General features: G+C 30.6%; 8 protein-coding genes across 9 annotated transcripts; 4 read left to right on the top strand and 4 right to left on the bottom strand.

The window, feature by feature from the left end:
• The first annotated feature begins 59 nt into the window (after window positions 1-59).
• LOC124498720 (uncharacterized) lies at window positions 60-2,467 on the top strand. Its single transcript, XM_047062514.2, has 4 exons — window positions 60-1,109; window positions 1,180-1,851; window positions 1,917-2,127; window positions 2,193-2,467. The coding sequence occupies exons 1-4, from the start codon at window positions 666-668 to the stop codon at window positions 2,231-2,233; spliced, it is 1,368 nt and encodes a 455-aa protein (XP_046918470.1). The 5' UTR covers window positions 60-665; the 3' UTR covers window positions 2,234-2,467.
• Window positions 2,468-2,589: 122 nt separating this feature from the next.
• Window positions 2,590-4,791, top strand: Tbc1d22 (TBC1 domain family member 22). The gene is made up of 2 exons (XM_047062512.2): window positions 2,590-3,332; window positions 3,393-4,791. Exons 1-2 carry the CDS (start codon window positions 2,988-2,990, stop codon window positions 4,554-4,556), a joined length of 1,509 nt encoding a protein of 502 aa, XP_046918468.1. The 5' UTR covers window positions 2,590-2,987; the 3' UTR covers window positions 4,557-4,791.
• Window positions 4,629-6,932, bottom strand: Setd3 (SET domain containing 3). The gene is made up of 7 exons (XM_047062515.2): window positions 6,411-6,932; window positions 6,250-6,342; window positions 5,976-6,197; window positions 5,619-5,919; window positions 5,431-5,548; window positions 5,043-5,370; window positions 4,629-4,981 (listed from the first exon to the last, which is right to left on the bottom strand). The coding sequence occupies exons 1-7, from the start codon at window positions 6,472-6,474 to the stop codon at window positions 4,764-4,766; spliced, it is 1,344 nt and encodes a 447-aa protein (XP_046918471.1). The 5' UTR covers window positions 6,475-6,932; the 3' UTR covers window positions 4,629-4,763.
• On the bottom strand, window positions 6,932-9,697 carry arg (arginase). 2 transcript variants are annotated; one of them, XR_012832528.1, is made up of 4 exons: window positions 9,446-9,697; window positions 7,925-9,386; window positions 7,599-7,866; window positions 6,932-7,483 (listed from the first exon to the last, which is right to left on the bottom strand). XR_012832528.1 is itself a non-coding variant. In XM_047062523.2 (3 exons), exons 1-3 carry the CDS (start codon window positions 8,375-8,377, stop codon window positions 7,143-7,145), a joined length of 1,062 nt encoding a protein of 353 aa, XP_046918479.2. In that variant the 5' UTR covers window positions 8,378-9,354; the 3' UTR covers window positions 6,932-7,142. The 2 variants fall into 2 exon arrangements, 1 of the variants encoding a protein (XP_046918479.2); XM_047062523.2 differs by lacking the exon at window positions 9,446-9,697 and having other exon boundaries at window positions 7,925-9,354.
• A 175-nt stretch (window positions 9,698-9,872) lies between these two features.
• LOC124498728 (integrator complex subunit 12) lies at window positions 9,873-10,984 on the bottom strand. Its single transcript, XM_047062522.2, has 3 exons — window positions 10,754-10,984; window positions 10,308-10,701; window positions 9,873-10,241 (listed from the first exon to the last, which is right to left on the bottom strand). Exons 1-3 carry the CDS (start codon window positions 10,871-10,873, stop codon window positions 9,931-9,933), a joined length of 825 nt encoding a protein of 274 aa, XP_046918478.1. The 5' UTR covers window positions 10,874-10,984; the 3' UTR covers window positions 9,873-9,930.
• Window positions 10,957-14,414, top strand: LOC124498727 (uncharacterized). The gene is made up of 4 exons (XM_047062520.2): window positions 10,957-11,134; window positions 11,190-11,961; window positions 12,438-13,316; window positions 13,390-14,414. The coding sequence occupies exons 1-4, from the start codon at window positions 11,047-11,049 to the stop codon at window positions 13,892-13,894; spliced, it is 2,244 nt and encodes a 747-aa protein (XP_046918476.2). The 5' UTR covers window positions 10,957-11,046; the 3' UTR covers window positions 13,895-14,414.
• Window positions 13,884-15,211, bottom strand: LOC124498723 (zinc finger protein 277). Its single transcript, XM_047062517.2, has 2 exons — window positions 14,416-15,211; window positions 13,884-14,354 (listed from the first exon to the last, which is right to left on the bottom strand). The coding sequence occupies exons 1-2, from the start codon at window positions 15,112-15,114 to the stop codon at window positions 13,941-13,943; spliced, it is 1,113 nt and encodes a 370-aa protein (XP_046918473.1). The 5' UTR covers window positions 15,115-15,211; the 3' UTR covers window positions 13,884-13,940.
• Window positions 15,171-16,868, top strand: LOC124498725 (uncharacterized protein KIAA0930 homolog). Its single transcript, XM_047062518.2, has 8 exons — window positions 15,171-15,356; window positions 15,438-15,568; window positions 15,633-15,908; window positions 15,965-16,105; window positions 16,161-16,258; window positions 16,313-16,352; window positions 16,430-16,565; window positions 16,628-16,868. Exons 1-8 carry the CDS (start codon window positions 15,302-15,304, stop codon window positions 16,819-16,821), a joined length of 1,071 nt encoding a protein of 356 aa, XP_046918474.1. The 5' UTR covers window positions 15,171-15,301; the 3' UTR covers window positions 16,822-16,868.
• The last annotated feature ends 73 nt before the right edge of the window (window positions 16,869-16,941 follow it).

Consider the following 16,941-nt stretch of genomic DNA (forward strand, 5'->3'; position numbering starts at 1 on the left):
TTTATACGACCCCTTTATAACTATTATCGACCATCAAAGCGGTAGATACACCAACCTGAATCAATTGATTTAAATTTTCCAAGTGTCTCAATGAATAGGATGATTGATATTTTAAGAAAAAAAAAATTTTATTTACAAAAATTAAATAATCAATATCAACACTAGAGGACGTTTTCATTCATCTGTTATGAAAAAAAAGAGGTCTACGTGAGAAGAGTGTTGTATACAAGATATTATTATTGCCGCCACACACGGACAAATGCCAAGATGAATTTCATTTCATTTTAGTTTTTGTTCACACAGTTCCTCAAACTATCAATTCATTGATGATATATATGTGTGTGTATGTGGAATGGAAAAAATCAGTTCATATAACCTCAATGTTTAATTTTTTTTATAGTAATTTCTCTCATTACACATTTTCAGCTATAGCAGAACAAAATCCATCATTGGCGGTTGAGATTCGTTTTTATGCATTTCAATCATCATCATGATCAATACCAAATATCTTTTTTCATAATCATCATTGTCGTCGTTGAAATTGTCATCTCTATCACCCAGGATTTCGTTTGTGTGTGTGTGTGTATCAGTTCTGTTTTGAATTTGTTTTTTTTTGTTGTTGTTTTGCATACAGTCATCAAATCATTTCATTCATTTCGAACACAATGTCATGTGAAGTTTGTGGTAAGACAGATAATCTTAAATCGTGTGGAAGATGTCTAAAAGCAAATTATTGTGGACGTGAACATCAGCTTGCACATTGGAAAGAGCATAAACGTTGGTGTGTTCAAAATGGTTACAATTACCTAAATAATAATGATAATAATAATAGTATTATCATTAACAATGGCCATCCACAACAAGAACAGTTAATGATGATTGAACAACAACTTGATCAACAAAAAATGTTCTCATCAACACCACCGTCAGGTCAATCATCATCATCATCATCATCATCTAATGATGAAATATTGAAAATTTTTAATGAGCAACAACAACAGCCTCAAATTATGAATATATTGGCTAATGATTTACAGGCAACAAACAATCAATCAATTATGATGGCGAATAACAGTGATTTAATTGTCAATAATTTCAACCCTGGAATTGTAAGTACACAATGATATATAATGATAATTCATAAAACAAAATTTCTCATATAATTTGATGTATTCACAGAATAATAGTAGCGATTTTGATTCATCCACAATTGATCAACAGCAGCATCATCAGGAAGAAGAAATTTCCGATTTCTATGCTCAACAACATCAACATTCATCTACAGGAACTATCGCAAACAATATTGTGAATAATAGTCATCAACAACTTAATTTTCGTAACCATTCATCATCTTATAGTCTTACTCATCAAAATTTAAATCGTGATAATGTTTTAAAAGATTTAAACAAATATTGTCAGATCATTCTGAAAGATATGAACAAATATGGTTTCTGCGTCATCGATGATTTTCTACAGAATGGTGACCTTATTCTAAATGAAGTAACTTTTTTGTATAAAAAAGGATTCTTTCAACCTGGTCAAGTGGTCAACATTAAAGCTAATTCCAATTCTAAATTAATACGAGGTGATCGAATCACTTGGGTGGAAGGCAATGAACAGATTTGTTGTAATATTGGTTTCCTTGTTCGAATATTGGATTCGATCATAACCCGATGCAATAATATCGCCTTTGGAGAGTTTCAAAAGTATCGAATTACCCGTAGAACGAAAGCAATGATTGCATGTTATCCTAGTAATTATACAAAATATGTTCGTCATGTGGATAATCCAAATAATGATGGACGATGTATCACGAGTATTTACTATTTGAATAAGGACTACATGCGTGAAGTAATGATAATCATAATCATGATGTTTTAGGAAATTTTTTTTCATTGTTTCAATTTTCATTTTAGCGTGATGGAGGAGTATTAAGATTATTTCCACAAATGAATGATGGAATAGTTGCTGATATTGAACCAAGATTTAATCGAGTCATTTTCTTTTGGTCTGATCGCCGTAATCCACATGAAGTGATGCCATCGACAAGGATGCGTTTCGCCATTACTGTTTGGTATTTCGATGCTAATGAACGTGAACGAGCCATTCAAAAGTATCGAGAAAATAGTAAGTTTATACACTTGTGGTATATTAGTCTTCTTATTAAAAAAAAACACTTTCTAACCTGATAGGCATTCAATGTCCAAACGATAAAGATCTGGTTCCATTTTAAGAATTTATCTTTCATCTTTCGGAAAATTATTCAGACAAAAATTGCCATTAAAAAGCACATTGTGAATTGAATTTTATTTTGTATTTGTTTAATTCATTTTGATTCATCTTGTGAAAATAATTATTTTGTAAATATAATTTAATATATAATATATAAATATTACATCTTTTTTTTATATCAAAAAAAACATGAAAAATTAATTAATTGAAATAAAAACAGACCACCATTTGAACTATATATATTTTTTATCGTCATTCCAATAAACTTGAATGAATTTTATGAAAATAAAGATATACATTGCCATCTATTGGTTGAAATTTTCAAGGTAAACACTCATCTGTATCATAAATGAATGTAGGTGTGTGTGTGTGTGTTTGTTGTTTTCGTATACGACTACATTCATTCAGTAAAAAAATACATAAAGAAACCACCAACATATAATAATGATGATGATAATATGTGATTTGACCAAAACAATTATAAAGACAATTTATATATGATTTTTTTCCTCAATTACAGAAAAAAAAACGCGAACCACAATTTTTGTTTTAGTGAAAAAAAGTTGAAAAGAATTCCAATTTAATCAATTTATTCAAATGATTCATAACGATTAATGATGAATGATGATGATGATCAACCATCATTATATTTTTGTTTGTCTTGACTATTGTCTGTTTTGATTGTTACTGGAAGTTTTTATTTCTATTGTTTGCTTGCCTATATATTAGTGTGTGTGTGTGTATGCCTGTTGAATATGCCGAATACAAGTACATCGAACAGTAATAACAAAACAACAACCACAAGCAATCATCATCAAAATATGATGGCTAATTCAATTCTTAAAATTCCCGGATTAGCAAGACCATCATCGGCCATCGAAAGACAACATTCATTTCCAGTCGATATGAAACAAGAAAAGAAAAACCATAATAATCTTACTTATAGTTTTGAACAATTCAACGCTTCTTGTGATGATGCATGGAATGATAAAATAGAGGACAAGATTTCCTATCCAAATTTGGAAAAAAATTCACAAAACTCATCAAACAATAAGCACAAGTTCGGAAACAATAAATCATCTATTCTCATCAAAGAAATCGTAAGTTTTTTTTTCATTGAAAAACATATTAATTTATGAACTATTTGTTTTATATAATAGCCTTCATCAGAATCGGCTCAGGGTCTCGCTGATAATGAATCATCACCGAAACGGCCTGAAGAAGAATCCAAAGCATCGTATCACGATCCAGATAAACTGAAAAATGGTGATCCGAAATTGGCCAAACTCAAAAAATTATTATATGAAGATGAAATCACTGATCTTAGTCTATTGCGAACAATCACATGGAGTGGAATTTCTGATGAAGTTAGGCCACTGGCATGGAAATTATTGCTTGGATACCTTCCGACTGTTCGTTCTAAACGAGCGATAGTTTCAGAAAATAAAAAAAGAGAATACCAAAATTTGGTCGCCCAATATTATCATAATAGACAAGAAAATGACGAAATGTATCGGCAAATTCATATCGATATTCCTCGAATGCAACCACTAATAACGATATTTCAGCAGCCGATTGTTAAAGATATGTTTGAACGTATTCTATACATTTGGTCCATTCGCCATCCTGCTTCCGGTTATGTTCAAGGAATGAATGATCTTGTAACACCTTTTTTCGTCACTTATCTTTCTGAATTCGTACCTGGACATTCATTCGCTGATGTTGAATTATTTGATGTGTCTACATTATCCGACGAAACATTAGCAATAATCGAAGCTGATTCATATTGGTCATTTAATAAGCTGCTTGATTCGATTCAAGATAATTATACATTTGCTCAACCTGGTATACAGCGATTGGTGAATCTGCTGTCACGTGTAGTATCTAGAGTGGATAAAAAACTACATGAACATTTAGAGAATAACTCGGTTCAATATATACAATTTGCTTTCCGGTGGATGAACAATCTACTAATAAGAGAGATTCCACTTCGATGTATAATACGTTTATGGGATACGTATCTATCCGAAGGAGCATTGTCTTCTACCTATGTGCCATCCAACAATTTTAATGATACATTTGAACCGAATTCATCATCAATGAATTGTGGAACGCCGTTCTCTTCTGCTTTCCATTTGTTTGTTTGTGCAGCATTCTTACGTTTCTGGTCAAAGAGCTTATTACAGGAGGCTGATTTTCAAGGATTAATGTTACGTTTACAAAATTTGCCCACGTTTCACTGGTCCGAGAATGAAGTAAAATTGCTTGTAGCCGATGCATATCAGCTTAAGTACGCTTTTTCACCCAATCATCTTAAAGTTTGATCATGAATGTTCTTCCATACACGAAAATACTTGTAAATATTTAACATAGCAAATCATTTTCAATCTGATGTATATTATACAATTGAAAAGCAATCAAATTACATGAATTTTATTAACGATCAGAGTGGATATTTAAGTTATAGTTTTCATTTTATTTAGCATTTGATGATGATTTTCCATTTCAGTCCATTTGAATATCGATATAAATCACATTAAATAACTTTCTAAAATCTGTTTCTCCTTTTTGATTATCTTTTCAATGTTTGGATTACGAAATTTATCGATTTGTGGATACCGTTTTAGCAATAATTTACATCGCATTGCTAAAAATTCCTTCACTTTGTCATTCAAATATTGCAAATCGGCACATTTTTCTTCAAACAATATTTCGGATTTTTTCGATTTGATCCATTTTTCGAGTCCCTCTATATATATGATGATTAAATAAAATTTTAACTAATTAATTTTGATTAGATGAACAATTACCATTATCGAGGAAGAAAATTCGAATAGTAGCCAAAACTCTTGGATTTAATCCTTTACTTTTATGTTCCAATTCATGATATCCATTGGTATCGATATCAATTTTACGGCATAACGTATCCTTCAATGAAAATTGTGGATCCTGTTTACTGATTCCAATCTTTACTCGAACCGTATTACATGGATGAGTATCATAAACGAATCCGTTGTGTAGAAAAAAATCCGAATTACTCCGGCTTCCATAACAATTGAAAATTTCTTCTCCTTTTTTATAGTCTTTCATGGCATAGAAAACCAAATTGTCTTTGATGGCATCGAAATCAGTAACCATCTTTTTGATGAAAAATAAAAAACATAAAATTCTGTGGATATTGAAAATAATTTAACTGACCTTTCCTTCCTTATGGTTACATAGATCCCAGAATGGTATCAATGCGAAAGTAGTTTGGTTTTTATCCGCTTTAGATGGAATCGAATTCTGTCTAGTCATCACAGTGGATAAAGCCCATCTGTCAAAAGAGACAAGTAATATAGAATTTTTAATTGCAATAACAAAAAAAAATAAAAGAATGGACTAACCTATAAATTTCATAAGTAAAATTTCCGAATGACTTGTTTCGCTCATTTGAGATTTTCATCCAAAAATAGGCATATTGCCTGGCCACATTGCGCTTCATTTTGACAACTTCATCAAGCAACGAGCTACCTTTAAGTTGAACCAGATCTTCTTGTGTCATATATAATACAGTTGAATACGCTGTTGGTAAAGTTTTTATATATGGCGCCCAAAAAGAGTTTGGCTTGTTCAATTCCGACAACAAATGAAAAGTTAGAATTAAATTGGGCATATGCTTGAAGATAACATCTTGAGTAAATTGATCTACAAAATAAAATTATTATTCCAATCTAAATCAATTATTTTTAGAACAAACATACTTAGTTTGATATCGGCTGCCGCTGTCTCATTGGTCATGAATACTTTGCGACTGATTTCGAATAGAACATCATTCTCATTGTGATTACTAGTGGCAAACAAACCATATTCATCATCTTTGATACGTTTGATTTCAAACTTATTAGCTGGAACTTGATTCTTGGAACACCATTCAATGAATTCTTTCAAATTATCAGCTCGTTTCGGCAGATTGAAAGCAATTTCTATTTTAAATACAAACAATAAGATAATTATTAAAAAGGATAATGGAAATACCTTTTTCAATTTCGATTATATTCTTGATAGAATCTTCAATTTGATCATTTTCATTCAGAGGATCCGAAGGATTATTGTTGTAATAATTGACTCCTAAATATAATAAAAATCATCATAAATAACATAAAATTTATTGATCACAAATCATTTATAATACTTACTTTCATAAAGATCACAAATGTGGCTTTTAAGGAGATTTTCCTTTTCCGATGACAGTGTTTTCATTTTTTAAATCTTTATTTCAGTATAACGTTCAGTGTTTTAAAATCAGAAAATATTCTAAAAAGCTTTTCATGAAAAAAATTCCTGGACACCAAATTGCCTAACAAGACTACACTAATCGACTTACAGCAAGCACCACATTCTGATTTCAGGATTTACAGAATTGCAAATTTCAAACAAATAAAATTTATTTTTAACCTAAGAAAAAAAAATTACACAATTTAAATGTTTTCATCATCATACTAAACGTGCTTATTTAAGGCCGCTGTTGCTCATTCCATATATTCCTCCTCCCACAGCTGTCTTGATCATAATAATTTTTGTTCATTTGTGCATACAAAATGATCAACATTTATGTGCACTCCTAACGATTCTTCTGATCAACATCACATCATTTGTATACATAGTTTTTGTTGCATCCATTCTTAATTTTTGCAAATCATGACAATTTCACGATATGTATGCTATGAAAAATAAACTTTTAATAATGTTTTTGAGAAAAAAAACAAGAATGGTTTAGTTATTCTTTCAAAACAAAATGATTGGCAACAACATTTTGGGCGTTGTATAATTGAAATGGTTTTTTTCCAATTTATATTATGATTATGGCTTTTGTTTTGTTCATAGTTTGCTGTTGTTGACTGTTTATATTTTGATGTATAGTTACATTTTCAAATCAAATTTTCCGCACTACATCCATAGTAGCCAAGTCTAGATTTACCAAAAAACGTTGTTATTATATCGATAATATATCGAGCCGATTGATCAACAATTTGTTCAGTTCCTATGTTAGGATTAAATTCAACCACATCCAAAGCAATCATTCTACCCGTTTGGGCAATATATTCTGCAATTTGAAATGTTTCTCTTAATGTTAGACCACCCATGACTGGTGTACCAGTTGATGGTATTATCATTGGATCCATTGAATCTACATCAAAACTAACATGTAGCTTGTTCTTATTCAATGGATCTATTTTGTCTATAGCTCTGGCAATAACTTTTTGGATTCCTAAATATTTGGATAGGTGTGTGTTATGTGTGTGTACATTGAATGATAATCATTTGGATAGGACAACAGATGTAGAAAATTTAGTTGTGAACAATTCGAACATGATAACACTTACCCAAATGATCGACATCTCTCATTGAAAAATAGGTTATGTTTAAATCTTTTAATAGCTTCAACTCTTGAATTTCCACATCACGTAGACCAATGTATACAATATTTTTGGCACTGATGCAAGGCTTGATTTGTTGATGATTTTTTTCAGAATTTTCTACTTTAGTAGCTGCTATACCATTTTTTACAAGAAACGATATAGGCATTCCATGTAGGTTTCCTGAATACGAACTTTGAACCGTATTTGCATCGGCATGAGCATCGATCCATATCTGATAAAAAAAATGAAGATTTAAACAATGAATTTTAATGGTGGAAAAACAATCTAACCAGAGATAGATCGTTGGCCAAAGCTCGTTGTGTGCCCATTACTGATCCGACAGCTATGCTATGATCACCTCCTAGAATCAAAGGAACGTATCCATTTTTAACTAAATTCTCGATACATTGACTTGATTTTTGACATATTCGCCATAAATTAAATTCATTGGGATTTTTCCATTGATTATCGTTGAGAATTAATTCATTTGGAGCAATTTCAAGTGATATATTTCCAAAATCTATGACATGATTTTGCCCGAAACAAGTGGATAGTTTATCGATCAAGCCTTTCGAACGTAATGTTTCTGGTGCTTGGTTTGTTCCCAATTTAGATTGGCCATACCAGAATGGAATGCCAATTACTCCGATATTTGAATTGGTTCGTCTCTGCTGTTGTTGCCAGCCATTTCGATATACGAATGACATGGATTTTATCGATAATTTATTCTTAAACCAATACATTTAAATTTATAATTGATTAATCTGTTGATGACATTCAAGAAATAAGAGATTCGAGAGAAAAATTTACAAAGAAATTAATTGTTTTCATACATGTGAGTTTTTCCATCAAGCTTCTAAATTTGGTGATAATGATAATGAAATGATCAAAAAATAAAGTGATAAGATTATGAAATATTTTCAATGCTGAAATCATTTTGTGATTAGAATCGTTCTCCATTACCATCGAATGATGCATCATTGAATGCATTCATTTCGGTACAATTACTTAAATATAATAATTCAGTGTATTTTTTGTAGGTAGCTATACGAATACGATTGACGGTCAAATTGATTGAATAGCAATAGAAACCGACGAACAATAGAAATATGCCCAAAAACGAAATCAGTGTATATAAAAGTAATGTAGATACATAATCTCTACATAATGTTTTCAAACGATTCTCTTTGAATAGCAACAGATAGGTTTCGTTTTGTGGCAAATGGAAAAAATGTGAAAATGGTTGCAGATTTATGGAATGTTCTTGATGTGCCATTGGATTATCAAAAGATTTTTCTACTTCGCTAACCAATTGTTCGGAATTACACAGGGTTTTCATTAGATATAAGATAAATGTAAACAGTGTAAATGTTATGAACAGCAAAAAGAATATGAGAAATATTAATTGGTTGACAGAGAATACGAAACGCATCAAACAATTGGTCGTAGAATTTCTACAGCAGAAACACATTCGTTGCGATGGTTTGCCATCGAATTTCAGGAATGATGTTGCAAATCCAATAACAAGATTGACCAGTATAACAACAGCGACAAAACCGAGAATAAACAACATAACCACTTTGATTTCATTCGACCAAGGAAAGTGTTTGTAGAATAAATCTTGTGCTAGTCGATCAATAATGCCCAACAGATGGAATATAGCTATGAAACTGATGATCAATCCGGATATAACGAAAAATGTTGAAGTTATCGTTGCATATGGAAAATTTAAGAAACATGTCCGGCAACAATCTAGGATTTTTTCACATGGATTAGTTAATCAATGAATTTTTATCAATTGAAATACTTACTGTCCGATCGAGTTGATTTGAAATTTCCAGCATTGATACTGGAATAAGAAATGTCCGCATTATGGATCATTCTGGACATTTTCGATATGCTACTTGTCTTGTGTTCCAGATATGTGAACGAATCAGTTGAAATAATAATCCAGGGTGTGTGCTGACTTTGACAACTGGCTATTAGTTATTGTTGTTTTGTTTTGTGTAATGCTCTGATGAAACGCTTGACTTGACAACTTTCAATCACTACCACCAAGCACCATCACACGACGACAACATAAATTCAGGTTTGACAACATCAAACACATACACACACACACACACACACACACACACCTTGCTCACTTTGCAACCTCGGCGGTGAAGAACGCATCATATACCTGCCGAACAAGTTCGCGAACTCTTCCATTAAAATGATTGTACTGAATTTAAATAATTGAAATTTTTCGCAAAATTTTATTTTATCATGAAATATAACGGAATGGAACGAATTTTTAGGAAAACTTGAGACCAGATTTTGTTTTTTTCATATTAGCCAAACGTTTATCCAAGTTAGATATGGTAGTAGATGGATTGTATGCAGAATGTATTGATCCAATAGTGGCGCTTGTTTTTGTTTTATTTGTCACATTTGCATGAATAGCCACTGTGGAAGATTGACGAACATAATTACCCATACCCGTTCCTGTTGTGGACATTGCCTTTAAAATCGGATGATACGGTGTCGATTGTGTAGTTGCAATCTTATTAGGGCGTTTCATTGTATCTAAAGTAGATTTCGGTGCATTCACTACCTTATTGGGATCTTTGGTAAATTGGAAATAAATTTAACCCTTACAAAAAAAAACAATTAGACCATTATTACGCTTACCGATTATCACTTTTCCACTGTTAGTCGCAACAATAGCATTTTTGTTAAGCTTTCTGCCAGTATTTTTACACTTAAAACAATACCAAATTGATCGTGGATCGTTTATATCTTTTTTGGGAACTATTGGTTTATGACATTCAGGATGAAAACATGATCGACATTCTTGACATTCTAAAAGACGATTATTGGATTCCCCTTGTTTACATATGATACATTGATTATTCACAATATTGGATGCATCATTCGAATCAAGCATTTCATTATCTTCGATATCTGTTGTCTCGGAATCTTCTTCTAAAGCTTTTGTTTTCTTATCTTCACCACGTATTCCTTGATTCAAGCTTTGCAATGAAGAAAAAGCATTCAAGATGCTATCTTTGGGTTTTCGTGATTCCTGTTGAAATAATTGTTTATTAGAATTTGTTTCATTCATTTTTGTTACTAACCAAATTATAATTCATTTTTTTAGCATGATAAAAATCCAGTAATTTTTTCAATTCATCCGATGATTCTGGCGAACGGGAATGTAATAATCGTAGACCTTTGATGAAATCTTCAATTTCCATTGTCGCTTTTATGGTTTTGAATAGGTAATTTGAAACTGTTGATTAAATATATTGACAAAAATTGTGTGCATATCAGCTGAAACACTGCATCAGTGAGCCAGACATGCTTACGTTGTGTCATTGTTGTTTTATTCACAGTCCGTTCATTGTCGTGAATTCCGTAGAATACATACATGAAATTTACAAATTTTTTACAAATATCAATTCTTCTATTAACTTTGACATTTTTAAATTATTTCATAGTTTATCAAAAATGTCCTGGTAAGTTTTATTGAAGTATTTTTTCTAAAAATTTATCCAACTTTTTTATTCGTAGCTGTAACTTATGATGATAAAACCGTTATCCACCAATTATCAAAGCAAAATGTTAATGAAAAAATATTCTTCATCACACCAACTTATTCTAGGCCTGTTCAAGAGGCCGAATTGACACGACTTTCTCATACTTTATTGTTAGTCTCCAATCTTCATTGGATTATTGTTGAAGATAGTGATCAAAAAACTTTACTTATTACGCAATTTTTGCAAAGATTATCCAAGATGAAAATCTTTGAAAATTTTGAATACACTCATCTAAATGTTGAAACACCCAAATCATTTAAAACTAGTCGTCGTGATCCAAATTGGCTTAAACCTAGAGGTGTTTGGCAACGAAATGAAGCTCTACGATGGCTCAGAGAGAACACAACCGAAAAAGGAATCGTATATTTTGGTGACGATGATAACACTTATGATCTGAGATTATTTGAAGAAATGCGTAATACTAAAAAAGTTTCAGTTTTTCCCGTTGGATTAGTTGGTGGTTTAATGGTGGAAAAACCTTTGATAGAAAACGGAAAAGTGATTGGATTCAATTCCATTTGGAAACCTAAACGAAAATTTCCAATAGACATGTCTGGTTTTGCCATAAATTCACAACTAATCCATGATAAACATGATGCTTATTTTTCGCCATATGTACCTCGTGGTTATCAAGAAACTCATCTGCTAACACAATTGATACATTCAATCAATGAACTGGAACCTAAAGCTGATTCCTGTACAAAGATATTGGTCTGGCATACCAGAACAGAAATGCCAAAATTGAAGAAAATTTAATGTCATTATTTAATGATTTTAATTCGATGTTATTTACTATCATCGGTTATAAAAATAACAAATGATTATCAATTATCAATTTTTCAATGTAATTGTGTGTACAATTTGTTACAACATATTGAAATTGAAAAATTTGATTATTGTGTTTATGAACGGGTCTTATTATGTGAATTTTAGCGCCAACTCTGGCACGACGTTTCAATCGAGTTGATTTTTATATAAATTGTATTGTTTCGTTTTAAGTTTTTTTTTAATTTAAAATGTCCGATATTCGCACCTTGCTCATGAATGCTAGACAAAATGTTCCGCCATTAAATAAAACCATCGCCAAAGAAAAGCCTAAAGAAATTATTCTGATTGGTTCGAAAAAGAATTCAATTATTAAACAGTTTGTTTCAAGTCGTAAAAAAGATGAATCATTGGAAAAGGAAGAAAAATGTCGATCGACCGAATGTTGGCAAAAAATTCGTGAAAAGATGCTCATTGAAATGGAACAAAAAAGAAATTTAGAATGGGAGCAAGAGAATTTAAACAAACGATTGGAAGATGAAAAACTCAACGAAGATGTTGAAGAAGAACTGACATTAACTGACGATGATGATAATCAAGATGATACTGATAATGAAAGTGTTGAAAGTGATAAAGAAAAAAACGAAGAAGAAAAAGCTTATGATGATGTTGATTCTGTCGAATACAATGATGGTATACATTCAATTGACGACGATGAACTCGACCATGAATCTCAAGAGCAAAAAATAAGCGAAAATATCCCATTAGATAATCAGAAGACGGATAAAGACGATATAGATAATGACGAATGTCTATTCCGTTTGAGGAAATATAAACGTTTACCCATTATTGATGACGAAGATGAAGAGAATCATGAAGAAAAGAAAAAGAACGAAAATGGAGAAAATTTCGACACTTTTTCGGAAATTGATCCACACATTTATTCTGGTCATTTTGATTATCAAGAAGATGACATTGGAAAATATGTTTCGCAGAATCTTCCGCTTACACCATTTGAAACTGTTGACTTGCAAAATCATAATCATAATAATAATCACTTTGATTCACAGATGTTGATGGAATTATGTTCTGGTCGATTCAATGATGGTAATGATGATGATGAGAACGAACATTTAGAATCAACTAAAAAAAAGCCGAAAGCTTTGAAGATCAAAGATTTTCTCGAAGATGAAGCTGAATTATCTGGAGATGAAGATGAGATTAGTAGCGACGAAAGTGATGATGAAAATGATCAAGAATTTGTTGAAAATCTCATCGAAGATGATGGCCTGCCCCATGATGATGAACTGAAAGAACAAGTGGAAAAAATTCACAAGTAAGTTAACTAATGACTCCAATATGTAATTGCAAATATGTAATTATTTTCATTCAAATTTTTCTTTTTTAAGCAAAAACATGCTCGACGAGGATAAAAGACAAATGATGATTTTGAAAGAATACTTTTTCGAAGATGGAGATCTCTATGATGACGGCCATAATCGCCGAAAAAAATTCAAATGGACTTTAAATCGAGACGAAAACGATCCTTTGGATTTCATCAATACTGTTGACGATTCAAACAGTGAGAACGGTGATTCCATCAACGAGGAAGATGATCATGATAGCCAAAACTTTCAAGAAGTAGTACGATTAAAGAGAACAATTGAACAGGTTTCCGAAGATGATCCATCCGAACGAACAGATAATAATGTGAAAAAAATGCGAATGATCAAATTGAATTCGATGAAATTTCTCACTTCGAATCGAAAGAAAAATCAATCATCATTAACATCATTTATCATTCGTGATCAGCGGCTAAAAGAGGTGATGAAAAATTCTGACGAGTCTTTAAAAACAAAGCGAACTAAAACAAATGATTCTATTAGTATATTCGATATTATTAATCAATCATAAAAGTTTTTTTTTAATCAAGCATCGATAATTTTTTGTTTCACATAAATTACACATTATCATCACAATCATCAAGAAACATTAAGAAGCAATCATCATCTAATGTTGGAAAATAGTATTCTGGTGAATGATAAAATTCTTTTAGCGGTAATTTCGTAATGTGTTGGGTATTTGAAAGATGTTTAACAAGATGTTCTGTGTTTTGAAATGAATCCCGACAGAAAAAACATTGATTAATAAGCATATTTTTTCTCATGAAATTTATAACCATTATTCGTTCATAAAAATCGTCAATGGCCAAGATTCGATCAAAATCGAAATCATGTTCTCCAAGTAAATGTTGGCGAATATTGTCGAATTTGTTTTTATATGGACAGAAAAAACAAACACAATCCAGCTTATCATCATCATCGATCCAATCATCCCAATCATTGCTAGTGTTATCAATGTAGAAATCATTTTCCTATATATATAAAAAAAACAACGAATCGATTATATTCAATAAACATTGATTTTTAAATTACCTTTTTAATTTGTTTCCAATGTTTATCATTACAAAGATAATTAATCAAATAGAATCTATCATATTCTCGATTATTCGGGTTCAACGTTTTATGACCTTTCTTACGCATATGTTCTTTAAGAACATTCCAATTTTTGAATTCCCGTTCACAATAAAGGCATAGTAATTTTTTCAGTTTATTCTCAAGAACATCCAGAAATTCATGGGCATCCAAAATATTGTCCGGATGTCCTACAAAGAAATTATGATCATTGTATAAATGATTGAATAGTTGGGCACGATTTTCAGTGAATATTTTTCTACAGAAAAGACACATTCGTGAAAAGTTGCTATCATTTCTTTGTTTTTGTGCCTCATTCAAAATGTTTTGAAGAAAATGTTTTTCGACAACATTTTTGATTGTTGTTTCATCCATTTGATACTTGTCGATTAGGAAATAATTAACAATTTTATCAAACTTTTTGAACGTAAATAGTTTACATCGATCTTCTGATTGTAGTTGATCAAGCGAATGACAATTTCTTAGAAAATCAAAAAATTCATCAACACTTTGAAATTTTGGTATCACAATCAAATGATTGTTCAACATGTGTTGTTCATAAGAACGAAAAAAATCTTCAAATACATCGTCACAATGTTCTTTAATTTCCTTACAGCAAATGAAGCAATTTATTTTTTTGATAAAATCAATAGGATCCATGTTTTTTTTTACATCCAGAATTTCTCAATTTAAATCATTCATCGATCAATGATCATTTATAAACAAACCGTCACGTACTCTATTTACAGTACATACACTCTGATAAATATTATTATTGCCATGGCAATAATTGTCAAATATGATCCATCAGTTTTAAAAAATCATTTTATGTAATCAAATCAAAGCAATGAACATTATTAATGAGATAAAATTACATTACAATCATTTCCAGCAAAAACAAGGTATATCATAAAAATGGTTATAATAATAATATTGAAAATTTTCATTGATTATTCAATTCATATAATTCGTATTTCAATTAGATTCACGAGTTTTCTTCAAAACGCTATTTCTATTCCATTTTCTCAATGATAAACATCGACTGGAAATCGATGATGATGATCTATTGTTCTTCATCTATAAAATCGATGAAGCATTAATTAATCGTCTCAAGGTATAATTGTAAAATTAATCTATTTAGTGTAATAAATGTTTAATTTGTTCATCATTTTGAAAAGATTGATGTATTTAGAAAATCAAGCACCGATTTACCTCTTGATAATCCTGCTATCGATTGGCAGGAAACGGCATTTTTGAATATAATTTTACAAAAATTAAATTATACAATCTATTTTGCAGTATTGACACGAACAAGCGCAAATCATTATCATGTATTATCTAAGCAAAAAATATCAGTATTTTCTAGCCCAAGTCAGCATTCAGTTTTGTACAAAGAAAGAATGGAAGAATATTCATATCCGATGATCAATTTTCATGTTGATAATTACGAAGAGGTAAGTTCACTATTGGTATCATTGTTTCAAGTATTACTAATTTCTGGGTTATTTAGTTTCTATTTGAAAATATTCTCAATTACCTTGAAATTATTTATATTGAACTTTTGGTTTCCTTCTCACCAACGGAAGAACCATCAGTGTTATTATCATTCTCTCTTAACTACGAATCCATCGATAATGCCTATCGTGAAAAGGTATTTTTTTTGTAAAATAATTTTTTTCCGATGAATGATTCTTATATATTTTTAGAAATCGATAATAAACGGCCAATATCTTGGGGTAGCCAAAGTTAAAGATTCAGAGACAAATGGTTTTGGCGAATTTGCAATAAAAAGAAAAATTCAACGGTAATTTTAAAGCAAACTCATATATATTTAATTATATTTTTCTTTTGAATTCAGTTCGATTTCAGATAATCCATCAAATAAATTGAATTTATCCGTAAGATTTACATTTTGTATGACTAAAATATATCTAATCTAATCTATTAATAATTCCCCATTTTTTCATCTATTTAGAGTTTTGATTATCCAGATTCATTTGTATCAAGAATTCGATCGTTAAACAATAGTCCTAATCATCTTTCACCACGTTCAACATGTCTATTATATGATGATAATTGTTTGATATTTGATTCACAAGATTTACTATCAGGTATTTATTCTTTAGTTTAGTTATATTATTATTATATAATAAAATTATACATTTGATTACAGATTTAGACAGTGAAAATTCCAATCAATTATGGTACCAGAAAGGTTTTAGTCAATTATATTTTCGTTGGAAAAATAAACAAAAAGATTTTACCAATTCATATCATTGTTTTATCACACAAATATCACTGCCATGTGAGAAAATTATTCAGAAAATTTTGTCAAATAATTGTAGAAAATCTATACTGATAATATAAATAAACGAAATGAAATAAAATAAAAAAATCATCTTTTTATGTAACAATGACGATTGTTGTTCCAATTAAAATCACTAGATGATGCTCATGTACACGGACAGACGACGGTCAAAACACATG

Source organism: Dermatophagoides farinae, chromosome 2, assembly GCF_024713945.1.
Source record: "Dermatophagoides farinae isolate YC_2012a chromosome 2, ASM2471394v1, whole genome shotgun sequence".
NCBI lineage: Eukaryota > Metazoa > Arthropoda > Arachnida > Sarcoptiformes > Pyroglyphidae > Dermatophagoides > Dermatophagoides farinae.